This window comes from Chlamydotis macqueenii, chromosome 21 (assembly GCF_036417535.1).
Source record: "Chlamydotis macqueenii isolate bChlMac1 chromosome 21, bChlMac1.mat, whole genome shotgun sequence".
Classification (NCBI taxonomy): Eukaryota; Metazoa; Chordata; class Aves; order Otidiformes; family Otididae; genus Chlamydotis; species Chlamydotis macqueenii.
The window spans coordinates 4633201-4649280 of record NC_141576.1 but is presented as its reverse complement, the minus strand read 5'-3'; the positions used below and the strand labels follow the sequence as shown (position 1 = coordinate 4649280).

At 40.4% G+C, this 16080-nt stretch overlaps 1 protein-coding gene across 5 annotated transcripts in view; it reads left to right on the top strand.

The window, feature by feature from the left end:
- The window catches only part of RERE (arginine-glutamic acid dipeptide repeats), a 191711-nt gene that overhangs the window by 61940 nt on the left and 113691 nt on the right, over nucleotides 1-16080 (top strand). For all 5 annotated transcript variants that reach the window (XM_086764391.1, XM_086764388.1, XM_086764390.1 and 2 more), the window contains exons 4-6: nucleotides 11380-11485; nucleotides 12974-13070; nucleotides 14884-14988. In XM_086764391.1, coding sequence (XP_086620517.1) covers nucleotides 11380-11485; nucleotides 12974-13070; nucleotides 14884-14988 — 308 coding nt within the window. The remainder of the gene's footprint in view (nucleotides 1-11379; nucleotides 11486-12973; nucleotides 13071-14883; nucleotides 14989-16080) is intronic.

Below are 16080 nucleotides of genomic sequence, written 5' to 3'. Positions count from 1 at the left end.
TGTGTTTCTTTAGGATAATGCTTAAAAACCTTAATGGCATTTAATTACCAGAGCATATATTCAATGATGAGTTAAATGCATTTGTAATACTGTTAGTTGTAAGGTAACTGTTTGCTTATTATGCTTGACACGGTGTATTTGATGTACATACGTATGGTGTGCAGTGCAGCAACAGAAGTGCTAATAAGCCTGTGTGTTAAGGAGGGTCGCTATCAATACCGTGTCAGCAGCTTGCTGCCAAATTTGCTGCTGTGAGAAAGGCGTAATCTGTAATCAAAGTGGAGCTGGTAGAAGCGGCAAACGCGAACAGAGATGCTGCGAGCAAAAATTGTGCTTATTGCTTCGGCTAGTAATGATTTTAATTATAGCCTGTTAATGGGTTCTCACCCCTCTGTGTATTTCGTACAGGGCTTTCGTGATACTTGGAGAAATAATAGCTGAGATGTGGCATCTCCACTGCTTCATCGGTGATTTTTATACAATAGACCAGTGTACACCATATATATATGCACATATAGAAATGCAGAATCTTCAGCACGAGCATGCTGCCATGTTATGTGGATATATTTTTACACTGAGGGTGGTGGAGCACTGGCCCAGGTTGCCCAGAGAGGCGGTGGATGCCCCATCCCTGGAAATGTTCAAGGCCAGGCTGGATGAGGCTCTGAGCAACCTGATCTGGTTGGAGATGTCCCTGCTCCTGGCAGGGGGGTTGGACTGGGTGGCCTTTGAAGGTCCCTTCCAACCCAAACCATTCTGTGATTCTATGATATTGCACAGGGATGTGGCTTGCTAAAACAAAAGCATTAAGCCCGGCTGGACCCAGCAGAGTGTCCACAGTTACGGTGTGCATCTGTACTCTGCGTTCCTCTTGGGCCTTATTTGAAGGCAGCACAGACAAACAAGGTTAATCTGCACCGGTTTCATCAGATACAAACACATTTAGCTGACTGGGATCCACTGGTGCAGACAGCTGCTTATTTTCCCCAAGAAGGGAGCAGTCAGTTGGGGAAAGGTTTTTGTGCTGCAGAAGCTTTTAGAGGGTAGGGGAGGAAGGGGTGGACGCACTGTCTTCTCACCCTGACAGCTATAATTAAACAGCCTTAGTTCGTGGGTAGCTGTACGCTGTAATAGTGTGGTTACTTTATGCTTTTGCTCAGCATAACTGACACCATGAACCACAGATGGGATTCAAAGAACATAAAAGGGAAACGGAGCAGAAAGATACCACAAAGGGATTAAATGAGGTAGTAAGCAATGACCCGTAACCTTCATGAAAGATCCTATGGTAGTTTTATTTTAAGCCAGCCAGTTTTTAAGCATAACTGCTGGTTTGTTTTTTTTTTTTTTCTTTACGAGATGAAATTATCTTTTGTCATTTAGAATTGCACTGAAATGTTAAGGGTATTGTCATACTTGTGTATTTCACTGATAGGAGAACAGATGACTTGGTAGATCTTGGCACAGTGAGCAGCCTTGTTTCTAGTAAAGCTGAAAAGTTTACAGAATAAATACTATAGTTTGTTTTAAATACAGAAATCTTTTATAGTCATTACCTGAAATGAATTATTTTCTTTTTCTCCTTGAAAACTTGAATGAGGCTGTGTTCAATGCTGTTTTCTGGATTGTCCAAAAGTTGAAAGCCTATGAACGACTATGTATTTAATATCTGATATTTGATAGATTGTAGGATGTAACTGTGCTGTCTCTGATCCTCTGTTTCTGTGTCATCACCACCTAAAAGTAGGGGAGATGGGATTAATTTTGCATGCTGTAGATAAGGAGGAAACTACCTTGGGAATTTGGGCAGAAAACACAAGTAACTTGGGCAGACACTGCATGGGGTAACTTCTTGTTTGGTCCCAACTGACCTCTTCTGTAATCTTCTTAAAAACAAAGATGATGATGTCAGTTGCAGATTGTTCACATTTTCAGGGCGTGAGTATGAGTGGAATCTCAAAGGAATTTAAAAAAAAGATGGACTTTTTTTTGATATTGAAAGAGTCCACAGAGCCTGGGTGCAGAGGCTGGTTAGAAGTTGAGCGTACTGAAGACTGCTACTGAAAACGGTTCTACTCTGACAGATGGACAGTGCCCTCGTAGCTTCATTTTCAAGTAACCATGTAGCCTCTTTTTAATAAATTCTAGTTTGCACTTGGTTTTATATAATTACACATACTCTCTTCTGCACATATATAAAATATGTCATTCTGTAACTTAGCTTAGTTAACTTGGACTAGTAATTTATACAGGAGATTTTTTTTTACTTCACTTTGTCATTCTCTCTCAGTAGAATATAGAAGGCTTCATGTTAAGTTGTAATGTCCCTGTGCTTTTAAGAAACACTGTCCAAGAATAAGATTTTAAATAGTTACCTATTCTTTAACTAACTAGTCGAAACACCTAATTCCAGTTGGCTATTTCACAGTTGCTTTAGAATTTTTTTGAGATTCAGAAAGAGACAGGCTTAATTTTTATTTGGCTCCTGGCAGGTGTCTTATTATAGCTATTGTTCCATGTGGGCTTAGGTCCTGGAACGGAATGACTGTTTGCCTAATAGCATTTTCATTTGTTCTTCTGTTTCCTTTTTCTTTCAAAGGGTGCCTAATTCACAGATTGATCTCCTATTGTTGGCGTTCTGCATAATCACTGTTAGCCTCTCTGTGTCAGGGGGAATTGCTGACATGCACCCCTTGGCAGTTCATTTGGAAGCAAATAATTAGAGGACATTGTTTTGAAGACAGTGAGAAAATAGTAGCAGAAGGGAGTAGAGGTGTCTGAAAGTTAGTCGCCTGAATCTCATTCTAGCGAAGAGTTTCTATCTCTGAGGATGAAATTGTTATCAATATCCTGTCTCTAAAGCGCAATTTTAGGAGTGCAGAGCTCTCTTCCTTTCTGATGTAATTTCTATGGAGTGATACTTGGCTAACTAGCGAGGTGCTCAAGTGTGATAGCTCCCACCTAAACACCCCACTGGAGTCATAACCTAAATCTTCAAACGCTTCCCTGCTTTGGTGGGTGAGTAGTTGAGGTGTCTGCAACAGCCAAAGAACTAACCCAGCATACTGATTTTACTGGGAAGGGCTGCTGATGGAGCTGGGTCCAGATCCTGGTTACATCTTTGCTTGAATTACAGCATATCAAGTCTTTTGGGAAACTGGGGCCGATTTTGGGCTTAATCACAGGGTGTTTTGGACATCTGGAAAGCAGAAATTGAGAGGAAGGGAAGATTTATGAGTGACACTAAATAAAATTAAGAGCTGGTAGGTTACGTTTATTCCATATCAGTTGATTTTTGTGGAAGATACGGCTATGAGGAGCAGACAGAGGTAAGAGAAATGCATTCAGATAGCTCGGTTTGTTGAGCCTTCTCTTCGAAGTGCATCTACTTGAAGCACAATGAAATTCAGTGCTAACCTGTATTGTTATGAGGTACATTTTACTGTTGAATTCACTAAAGCTCACGCAGTCTTTTGTGCTGTTTGTTGCAGTTTCTGATCTTTCCCTAGTTCTCAGTTACCATAATTATTCTTTGTCTGTCATCTATTCTATAGAGTTCTTGCCTTGCGCCTATAATAGCTATCCTGCCAGAACATCTAGTGTTCATAAAATGGCAGTGTAGCAGGTTTTGATAGTACAGTTCTGGTGATTTGAAGACTGTTATTTTTTTTTTTTTTTTTTTTTTTAGACAGTCTAGCAACTATAATGCCAAACCACCCACGCTAGGAGACAACATATGGCAGCTACTGTGAATTAACATGCGGATAAGTAGCACATCACCTAGTGTTTTTAGAAAGGCTTGAGCCTTGATAGCTGGATTCTAAGTTTTTGCCTATCTGGCCATCTCCCCACAATGCAACTTTACGGAAAACGAGTTGTGATTTAAGACTAATTTTGGCTGTGTTTTGCAATTGTTTAAAAGTGTAGGCAAACAGATTTTTGTTTTATACTTGTGTTGCAGTTCAGCCCCACTCAGGACCAGACCACGCAGTCTCTCTCTCACTCCCCACCCTCTGAGAGAATAGGGAGAGGTTATGTAAGAAAAAAGGCTTGAGGTTTGAGATGAGGACAGGGAGAGATCCTTAAACTTACTGTTATGGGCAAAATGAACTCGACTTGGGGAAAACTATTTGTTTATTATTAAAAACAAAGCAGGATAATGAGAAAGAACAAGATAACTTCCCCCCCACCCCTCCCTCTTCCCGGGCTTAACATTATCTCTACCACCTTCCCCTCCGAGCAGCACAGGGGAGAAGAGGGAATGGGGGTTATGGTCAGTTCATCACTTGTTGCTTTGTGTTGCTCCTTCCTCTGGGGAAGAACTCCTCACGCTTGTCCCCTGCCCCAGTGTGGGGGCCTCCCCGGGCTGCAGGGGGATCTCTGCTCCTCCATGGGCCTCCATGGGCTGCGGGGGGACAACCCGCTCCACCATGGTCATCACCACGGGCTGCAGGGGAATTCTGGCCAGGAGCCGCATTACTGCTCCCCCTCCTTCTGCACTGCCCTTGGTATCTGCAGCCGTTCCTCTTACAAAAAAACTATTCACAACCGGCAGGCAGATGCATTCAGGTTTTCTCACATCTCCTCTCCACTTCTTGTAGCTGGACTGGGCCGAGTCAGGCCCAGTGGGAGGCCAGAGGGTGAGGGCCGTAAGGCCCACAAGGCTCGCACCTCCTCCTCTCTGCCCCGCTCAGCTTCTTCACATCTTTTTTAAATTTTTCACCTTCTTAAGTACGTTATCGCAGAGGCATTATCATGGAACGTAACATTCTGCTACCAATTGGCTCGGCCTTGGCCAGCAGCAGGTCCACCCTAGGCCCAGCTGAGTCCACCAGAAAAAGGGGAACAACTTCTAGAAGCTTCTTAAAGAAACTGCCACTGTTACACCGTTCTCACTACATCTCACTGTAGTGAGAGCCCCCTCCTCACTAAACAAAACCAACACAACTTGCATTTGTGTATATTGGTATGCATGTAGGCTGAAATTTGCAGGTATGTTTATGGGACTTTTGTGCTTTCCCCTTTCCTTATGTAGGAAGCAACTCTGTCTACAAATAACCTGTCTATAGTGAATCGTGTTTCGGGTTGTTTGCAAGCAGTTTTGCTTCAGACTTTGTAGAAACTGTAATAGAAATCTAAATATTTTCACCAAAGCAGAGTGGCTCTGTGCAAAAGGACTGTTTCTTGTCTTCAGGACAGGCCTGTCCCCGAAGGTGCGTGAGTGTTTGTGTGCATGTGCATCTGCATGTAAAAGCTTGAAATGCAGGGGAAGGCGAGGGTGATGCTTGTTTTAAATTTCTGAGTTATTTGTACACAGGGCTGAATTAATTTCCAGCACGTTGAGATGACTTCATGAATTCCAAAAGGAGTTTCATTTGTTAAATTTGTGAGTAAAAGGGACATAACAGAAATTCTTGCTGTAAACAATCACAAAATGTCAAGAGCAAGACACTTTGAAAAAATCCTGTATTGTTTTTGTCAATAAATTATGCTTTCTCCTACATAGATCAGAGAAATGAGACTTTACCCTGGAAATAGCAATATTTGATACCCCAGGCGGCTTATTCCAGCTCGGCTCACACTTCACTGAGTACACTGATCGATTATCCGCGGCTTAACCAAGCCTTCTCATTTCCTGCCTTCCATTACTGCGCTCAATCAAGCCGCCGGTTCTTTGTGGCCTGCCTTGTGTGCTGAGATAAGCCATCGAGGCATGTTTCTATTAGAAAAGCTCTTGTAGACGGAATAGTCATTAGATAACACTAACGGGTTTAGAGGGTGCAGTCTTTGTGTTGGTTTGGGTTAAGAGGACAGGAACCAGAAGGGCTGCGGCCTTGGGTTGTTGTGTTTGAGGGGCAGAGAGGATTAAGCTGCACGTTGCCATATTTAGCGCTCTTGTTTTCTTGCTGAATACTGATAGCTCTCACTTTTGACAACGCTGCTGTGTTTGTAAGAAGTAATTATGTGTTAGTATGCATGCATCTGAATTAAATAATCAAGCTGCAAAAATAACATTCATTTGTAGTAATAACCTCTGTATTTCCAGGCTGGGTTTTCTTGGCTTATAAACAGCTGGTCAGGTTTCTTTTTTAATTAGAAAACAATGAACATGAAATTACATGTGCTGTTGCAGAATGGGAAGAAAAATGATCCTTGCTGTATCTCTTCAGCTCCTGATTTCCAGATAGGTTCATGTGTGTCCCCGCTCTCCCGAGGGATCTGCTATGGCTGGTTGTTTTTTCTATTTTGAGTTTTTTCTTTCCCCTCCCTCCTTTGAATATTAGTAGATGTCAAAACTGACCTAATAAAAAAAAAAATACTACTACAGCAGGAGTAGAAATAGGGGTAGCAATTCACCATGGCAGGGAAGGGCCGGGGAGGGGTGGGACACAGCAAGCGGGGCAAATCAAATCTGCCACTTGTGTTGGAGTCAGGCTGATACTGTGTCCTGGAGCATAATTAGAAATGTTTGTGTGAAATGACATAATTTTCGGGGGGACAAACAATGCCCCAGAGGAGTGGGTTAATTTGGAGTGTTAAAACATGAGTATAATGTCCACTGAAACTGGCTTTGTGAGGCCAGAGTGTTTATGCTGCAATGCACAAGATGTTTATTCTGAACAGTGGAGTGACTGTTGAAATCATTAAAATGTTGTTAAAATAATACAAAGAATTTGGTAGCTTAGAATTAATCACGGTTTTTTTCCTGATAGAAAAATTTAATTATTGAAAATATATTTGAAAGGAAAGATGTTATTTTCCTTGTTTCTATTTTGCTGTTTGTTTCTTTGAAATAGCTACTCCTCACTGACTCCAGTGTGCCCATCTGTCATCTCCAGCATTTGGTATATTGTTTCCAAAGCTCGTTGCGATTTAGCATGGTATCTAAATAGGGCAAGTAATGAAGGATACAGCTTAAATCCCTCCGAGAGAATCTGCAGGACATCTGTGATCATTTGCGTGATTTGGTTAGTCATAACCCTGGGAAGAGAACGTGGAATCTCTCAAGATGTGAATTGCACTGTGCAGTAACTGTTTTCAAGCGTGTTCCAAAAAAAACCCAAAGCTGGCACCTTGTAATTGTCACAAATGCTGTGGAAATTGGTACATTCATACTTATAAAGAGAACCTGCAAGATTCTTTTTATTCTTTTAGTTCTCTTTCAAAGGAGAGGGTCATTTTTAAATAGAAGGTGACCAGATGTTTGTGAACTGGGATGCTTTAATCCATTTACAGATTTTATCTAATTCTTGTTGAATGTCCAAAACTGATTTGTGTTTTTTTTTTTTTTTTAAAGGAACAAAAAACCAAAGAGCAGCAACAGCAAAACCCCCAAATGAGTACTTTTTGAGTGCTGCAGCAATAGACCATATTTTCCTATAAGGGAAGAATGGAGTTTTGTAGCACAGGGAATCTTTTTGAGCTGACAGAAATACATTTTAAAGCACTTGCCATTTCTGCAGGTCTGAATTTGGCGTATGACTATCTGCAGCTTTCATATGTAAAGGTGTTGGAAAAAAAAAAAGTAACACTTTATGAAGTAGGGGACACTTCTTTGTGTGCACATGGTTCTAAAATAAATAGTCTACCACAGAAGTTGGCGCCTTGACGCCTCTGAGTATAGCCTGCTCTGTATATGACATACATATTTAGAACGTTGGCTGACAAAATAGCATGTATAGGAATTTCTGTGCAATGAAGGATATAAATGTGAAAAACAAGATTCTGCCAGACTTTATATTTTTAGGGAGCTTGAAACTTCAGGTTAAACCCTACAAAATTGTGCATGTTGGAGAGTGGATACAGAAAACACTTTTCAAGATGAAGCTTTTAAATTAATTGGACAAAAAGCAGCAATCATGATAAAAAGAGGTATTTAGGAAGGAGATAAGGAGATCAGCCCTCCCCTTCACCCCAAAACACGCAACCCAAACAATCCCCAACCCAAACCCAGCTGCTATCAGCAGAGCATAGATAGCAGCTTATTAATATATCAGCACATTTTTAGTTGCATTATTGTCCAGAAACTTCTCTGTAGAAAGTTACTTGCACATCTCAGTTGTGATGATATTTTTGTTGCTGCGTTCCTTATGTGTGGAGGCATTGAGTCATGCCATCTACGTGCATCCTATGATTCCAATGATGAAGAGCAGTCAGCATCGTGGAGCATGTGCTGCTTTCCATTTTGGGAGCTGACTCTGACAATTTTTAAAGATATGTACACTGGCCACGTTAAGATTTTCCTGTTATTTAAAATTCATTTAAGATGCCTATTTAATAAAATTTAGTTTTTAGAAGTTAAAAGCATAGAAAGTTTATGTATGCCATGGTTTCAAGTCTGTGCTTACAGATAACGTTTGGATTGATTGTCTGTTGTTATCTGTTTTGGTTCTAGTTCTAACGTGATCTTTTTTTCTTGGTAGCTTTTAAAGATACATTGTTTTTGTTTCTGAAGCATAACAAAAGAAAAGCCACTTCTCTGTGTTATGAAAGCTCATGTAATTCCTTTTGCTTTGTAATCTTCCCTTCCGACAATGCCTCACAACTACTTGATCAACCCGAAGAAGTCCACACCATTCCTGTTGGCAGGTTGCAGTGTAGCGCAATTCACCATTGCTCTGAACACTACTTAGATTCAGCCAGCCTCCTGAAATTCAATCGCGTTCCCCGCATTCTTCCTGATTGTGAATCTGATTCCAGGCGAGAAATGTTGTTGTTCTCTTCCACTGTGCAGAATAACTACTAACCTCTGGAATAAAACACGTGAAGGGAACAACTAAGGCATTCTGTGAGGCTGAGGACAAAGTTTCAAAATGGGAAATGAGTACCTTCCCATCAAGTTAAAATGCTTGACCTAGCAAAGAGCTCCAGACTGTACGTAGACGTTGTGCTTTCCTAAAGTATGGAGTTCTTGGGTGAAGAGGTGATAAAATACTTTGCCTGCCTTCATTGTGTGTTAATGCGTGTATATTCCTAATAAGCTCTTGTGTTGTCCCTTGCTATTCCATTTTTTAATGCATATTGAAGAACTTGGGCGTTTGCAGCAAAGCTTACAGGAGACATAGCAATAAGCGAAAATTTATTTTACCAATGACTGAATGACAAAATGGGAGGATCTTTTGGGAGGAGGGGAGAGAATGAGGTGGTCCCTTACGGCAGCACGTGGAAGAACCTCACATCCAACCACTAATTCTGTCCAAGAGAATGTTGGAAAGTAGATGCTTGCTTTTTTTTTTTTTTTTTCCTCTTTTCCCCCTTCTGCCCAAGTGTATCAGAATGCTTTGTCAATGTTGGCCTTAACCTCATCCCCATGCTGCTAAAATCCCTGTGCTTTTCTGTGGTAAAACTGAGACAGGAAAGTTAAGTAATTGCATCACCATTGCCTTTAGTCTTGGCCTGATTGAAAATAAAGCTGTGACCTTGATGATGGATGATTTGGTAATTTGGTTTGTAAGCACCATCCCTGCCAGAGCACAGTGTAGACTTCTAGTCCTTTTTTTTTTTCCCTGCTGATGTAATTTCAATCTTAAAAAATTCAAATTAAAAAACACCACCACCACAAAATTCAACACTGAATATTTTGTTGTCCTCCTTCATGGTTTGCAGATACGTGTGTACTTAAGCCTCCTTCAGAGTGTTGTGCTATTTGAAAGACACCTGACTTTAGCGGAACAAACCAAGAAAATTGAAGCATTAGCTTTTGATGCTTGTTGTAAACTCTCCGTACATGTAAGTGAGTAGTTTTAGTGCCACGAAGTGATGCTTTCCGAGTGTGCTCTCAGGGCTTTGTGTAACAGGAGAGGAGTGCTTTCTCCTCTCGACCAAGAAACGCAAAGAGCATTTGCAGAGAGATGCTGGGTTAAGGTTTCCCCTCATTGTTGCATGCAGTGCTTGTTAGCACTAATAGAATTTATGAACTCTTGGCAAGAGAGGAAGAAAACATTTACATGCTGCTTTTTTTTTTTTTTTTCTTTTTGGTCTTCAGAATTCAGAGGAACTGTTCATAAAGACTGTGATGCATGGGACGTTTTCAGGAGAACAGAAAAGTCTGCAACCACCTTTTTTGAACAGCAGGCAGCAGAAATCAATGTTGCCTCTCAGACTTTGTCCTTTCAATTTTTTTTTCATGCATTGTTGTTTTCAAGTTTGTTGGTTTTGATTGCAAATGTGTTGTTTGGGGAAAAAAAAAAAAAAGCCGGTTCAGGTTTCTGATGTACAGCACAAGTATGCCTGCTAGGTTCTTGAGTGTTTTTTGAGGCATTCAGTGCATGGAGCACGTGTGGAAGTGGTGCATTCGTTAACTTTTTTCTGGCCCAATGCTGCCACGAGCAGCTTTCCTGTGGTATTACACGTGTTTGTCACCAAAGGCTTCGAGAAGTGCGTTTAGTGGAAAGAATTCGATGTTGTTTACTAAGCAGAGAGGGTGGAAATGGCTGTAGCAACTAGGCTGATGTGAACAGGGGAGATAAGAACTTTCTTGGTTCAGTAACTGTGATTTAAGTTTTAAATGTAAATGTTTGAAGAGTGGCCTTAGAAGGGTCTGGAGAGCTGCAGTCCAGAACAAACTGTACTTACAGTTGCCTCATGCCGAAAGAATGCCGATTTCCCTCTAGGCCTTCCTCTGTTTCTTCAAGTGTTTGGAGCAGCAGCAAGACTTGACTACCAAGGGTTTCAGTGATAAACTGAAACAGAGTCTGTAATAACCAGATCTAAAAATTATCTTTTTAGTGGTGTTTATGCTTCTGTTTCCTTTTGAGAAGGAAAAAACTGGTAGCTGGATTCTCAAAGGAAAAAGGAGCACTCGAGGAAGACAGTTTTGTGTAAATTTTGCTGTTGTTTTTGTGAGGTACATAAGCTGACAGTCTGTAATTATTGGGACTGAAGTGCAGCGTCCTATTCTTCTGTGTGCAGGAGTGTAATAAACATCTACGATTATCTCTGAATCCATCTGTCCTCGGGAGAAAAATAAATCTAGTATTGGTTACAACTGTTAAGAATGGTTGCATTGAATTGTATTGCTATTAGTATTCGTTTTTCTGCTTGGCCATAAATACTCTTTGTTTGTAGAAACTGGCAGACTAAGATCATGCTGCATGAGGCCAAAAACTCCAGTCCTCTTCTGACCCCTGCCTCCTCTTGGGTTTGTGGTGCGCATGAATACCTGACTATTTGGTGATCAGATATATAGAGATACAGCTGCATGAGGAGGCAGTAGGTTCTTGTTGCCTTTCATTGTCATAGAAATATGTTTTCCTCCCTTTTGGGTCATACCTCAAGTTTTCTTCGGTGTGAAAAAAAAAAGAAATTTGTACTTTAGAAGATTGTATCAGATGTGGTCTGATTTCCTTTGTAGTAATGCCTCTAGACCTTCTCTTTCAGAGTAAACGGGACCACCTCCTTATGAATGTCAAATGGTACTATCGCCAGTCTGAAGTCCCAGATTCAGTCTATCAGCATTTGGTTCAGGACAGACACAATGAGAATGGTAAGTTAGGCTCTGTAGAGTAAGACCTTCTTTACTTGTACTCTGAATTTAAAGTTTTAACAGTCCAGAAAGCGAGAACACTTCCGCATAGGGATATGAAGTGAGGACTGTTGATGAAAACGGTCTATTGGAAGATGGATGATAGTGTTTCTGCTTGCCTTGTTTGTGCTGACCGGCGTGTGTCCTGTAACTGTAGCTGTAATCAGATGCATTTCAGGTGTGGTTTAAATACTGTGCTGTATTATACTAATGCCTTTAGAGTAGAAAAGAAAAATTACTTTGGATCCTTTGTAAGCCTTCTGGACAGTGTACTAATACCTAACTGGCTGAAGACCAAGTTGTCTGAAGAAATGGTTATTTTTTTCTATTTTTTTACTATTTTTGCTGCAGTGTCGTGAGAACTGCATTTTTATATTCATGCTGCCTTGCACGTATGAATACTCACTGTGATTAATATTGCAATAAGTGATGTAACTTAAGCCCTCGTAGCGGAGTTCCCCTTTTTCTATTTGCAGGAACAAATGTGATCTTGGGTTTAATAGAAGCAGAAGAAACTTGAGTACATATTGCAGTGTCATTTGTCTCTTGCCTCTAGGGGAGACATAACATTTGCTTCTGTTCTTGCCAGGAAATTTCCTTGAGGCAACTGTTAAAATTCTGAAGATACTCCAAGGCGAATTGTGATTATAAGAGTTGATGCTTGAAATAGAGTAGAACAGCAAATTTTTGGTGCCTCACAGTACAAAGCGGAGTATACATTCTCCTTTTTGCAAGCATTAAGGAAAATTTGTGTATGCTTTTAGTAAAAGCTGCACTAATCTAACATTTATCTTATTTGAAACTTTTAACAATGAGATTGTAGAGACAGGGTCAAAATGAGCATTTTTGACATGATTGCTTTTTTATGTCACACTTGTGCTTGTGGAGAAGCATGTTTGTGTGTTCTTCAAAGGTATTATAAAGAAGTAATGGAAAAAGTTGTCTTCCAGGTTTTTTAACACTGAGGATTTTCTGTATTTGAACATGAATATCAATATTTATCTCAAAGCCAGAATACTAAGCAGTTAGCACCATCAAGATTCTGTTGAAGATTTGAGATTAAATGTGCAAAACAACCAAAACCTGAACCCAGAAACTGACAGTCAGTGATGAATTAATTTCCCTAGTTTCTGTCTCCGAGGAGTGACCGCTTCTGGTGGTCAGTGGATGAGATGTCATCCAAACCCCCTAAAAGCTGTTTCCCTTCAGCAGATCTTTAGATATGGCAAGGGAGAAATAATGTTTAAACATGAGTATCGCATTATTTCCATACCTTACAGGCCTTGTAAACAGTCTGAATGTTTGTCATCTTAACACCGATGAGTGTGTATCCAAGAAACTTCCTCAGGCTTTGACCTGTAAAAAATATCTGCAAAATGGCAATGGTGGATGCTTTCAGACTGCAGCTAATGTGTTGGTGATTTTTTGTTTGTCTTTGCTTTCTGGCAGACTCTGGACGAGAGCTTGTTATTACAGACCCAGTTATCAAGAATCGAGAGCTCTTCATTTCAGATTACGTTGACACTTACCACGCTGCTGCCCTCAGGTAAGTTAGAGGATGTGGTGCGCTGTCTCAGAGGTGGATGAGAAAAACCTTACTGAGGGGGTGCTTTTTCTGGTTTTGTGAGGGGCTCTTTAGCGTACTGCTCAGCTTTCTCCTCATCTCCTCTAGTAATTAAGTTGTGTTATCTGTTCTCATTCAAAAAGAAGCTGTAATTCCACAGTCTCGTTTTAATCTCCGTTAATCACTGTTGCTCAGAAGATATTGTTTCCCGTTATTGCTAGTTCCCACAGACACGCTACCCTTCCCTCCTCTGTGTTTGATTTCACTATTAACAATAGCGTCTCCCAGTAAAGTGACTGTTAGCGTGTTGCCCTGATTAAATTGCATTAAAGGCTTTCGCTCTGAGGCACTTGTCATTGTTGCAGCCCAGCTAAGCGCTCCATTAAAAACTAGCTGTACAGACAGGAGGTAATGGACCCCTGTGTTGTTCTCTCAACTGTCTGCCCTTCCCTGGAGGCTGCTGCTCCCTTTACCTGCTAAGTTTTTAACTTAAGTGGCTAATCTTTGACTAGGCTGAGGGGGTGCACCATTACTTTAAAATGTTTTCAAATAGAAACAGCGAGGCGTTATTTTTCCACGGATTTTCAGATTTTCAACATGCCAAACATGCTGGATATTGTCAAAATGCAAATTGAATAATCTCCCTGATAATAGTGCTCAGATGGTGTTTCACTGGAACCATCTGGGGACATTTTTTTGTTCAGTCACTTTGCTGAAGCCACTCCCTTCAAGACAAATGAGCTGCAGCTTCTGTTACAAGGGTGGGAAGAAGTCTTTGATTTACTTATTAGACTTCATAAACCCAGAAAATTCCAGTGCTGTACTACAATCTCATAAAGTTCCACGGTGCCTTTTCTGAGTTACAGAAAGTTGCCTTCCAATTTTAAATGGGTGTATTTCAAAACAGGCTAGCAGGAGCTTGGCTGCCTTGGTGGAACCAATCTTGGAATTGAATGAGGTTTAGATGAAAAGCACTGACTCTGGCTGTCTGGCCCGTTTGTCTCTGCTTGCATCTGATCTGATTTACTTGGCGGCAGTGAACGGCAGTGCATTGAGTGACAAAACCCAAGCAGCTGTTGGGCATTAACAGGGCAACAAACCCTTGAGGAAATGGGATGCAGCTTCTTACAGCCAGTCTTAGTGCTTCTCCTTAAGGATAATGACTTCATCAACAAACTATATATGAGAAAATACGAAGTCTGTTGTTTTTAAAAATATGTTTTTAACTCTCACGAATGGACACAGAAGGAAGAAACTTTTGTGTGTTTGTGATTTGCTTTGCTGGGATTGCAGTCCTGCTAAGAACAACATAGCTGTGCTTTTTATTTGGAAGTGTTATTAAATGAAAGTTTTATTTAGCTTTCTAAATAAAAAGCTGACTTCCCTAATAATATGAATAGTAGAATTTTTGATTGCTTTCTTAAAGATGTCAGTGTAATAGGACTGTAAAAACTTAGAAAATAAGACATTTTCAGGATTTATCTCTAGGGTAGATATTGTTCATTAGTCTGATTAAATTTGAGTTCCTCAGGACTGTGTGCTGGCTGAATGAGAATTAACGAATGTTTGTAGAACACCATCTGAGATACTGTAACTGAATTTGCATCCTTTTTCACCATGGGAAGAAACTGTGTGGTTATTGGTTACAACAGGTGTATATTTATGAAGTTTTCGACGTTTATGACAATACAAGTGTGTCTGTGGCTTATACACAGATTGCAGTGGCACTTAATTAAAATAGCTGTTATTCAAGACGTAATTCTAATACCTTTTTCCCTGTTTTTTTTTTTTTCAGAGGGAAGTGTAATATCTCCCATTTCTCTGACATATTTGCTGCTAGAGAGTTTAAAGCCCGAGTGGATTCATTTTTCTACATACTGGGCTATAATCCAGAGACAAGGTAAGTGAAGTGACTTTTAAAGACAAGCTTTACCACTGATCTGAGCCTGCAGGAACAGGAAAACTGCTCAAGGGAAGAAAAGTTGAAGTCAAGTATGATGCTGATAGGAAGGTGGAGCAGAAGAGAATGTGAAAGAAGCTACCTCTTCCTGCTGAGTGTATGTATAGGAGAAGAACTGACAGTAGATAAGTGTGCAGTGAGTCATGATATCCGGCTGCGTCTCAGGGTAAATAACATACTGCTTCAAAACAAGTTTTTAGAACTGTGAAAATTTTTTTAAAGGTTGCAGGCATTAGCAGGAATTCTTAGCTGTCTCATTGGCTAAATGCACACCCCGAAAGTACTTTTAAAAAACCATTCACATCTGCTAGTAAGCAATGCTGAGTTTTACACACTTTTAAGAAATCAGATTGGCAGTTTAAGTGTGGGAATTTGTGCCTTCACGTGTAAATATTAACATGGAGTCCCGTATCAACAATTCCTAGTTTATGCTTTGCTGGCCTGGACCAAATTAGAGGTACAGAAAGAACTTTTTTTGGGGAGTTAATACGTACTTGAAGAAGGTATGTTCAGCAGGCTCTGTCATTTGATAGTTCTTTCAGTCTGCTGGGAGTTGTCCAGCCAGTCTTTATCAGCTGTGTTTGGAAAGCAAAGCTGAAGCTAGACTGTACCTCCGTTATTTTTCAGGTCCAAACTGTAACTCTTTTTTTAATGTAGTTTGCTAAGCACAGAGAATGCCTTACATATCCCAGCCTTAAGGAGTTTGTTGTCTAGGGGCGTACTTCTATGAGCACTTGAGCAAAAGATTAATAATGCGTAGCAGGGCTCAGCAAGGTCTGTGCTGATTGAATGTTTTATTGTTTTTTTAAATGTACAAAACATAATTGGCTTGTGGACCTTGATTTCTAGAGATATTGTTGAGAAAAGTATTAAGTGGGGATTAGATAGGCATATAAATAATAAATGCTGGAGCTGTTACATTACAGATCTACTGTTTTTAATGCTGATATGAATCTTTATGCTTCAGGGCATAGCCAACCACTAACTGCTTGCAGTTAGGAAGAAACTCCCTGAGTGGGCATATTATTATGT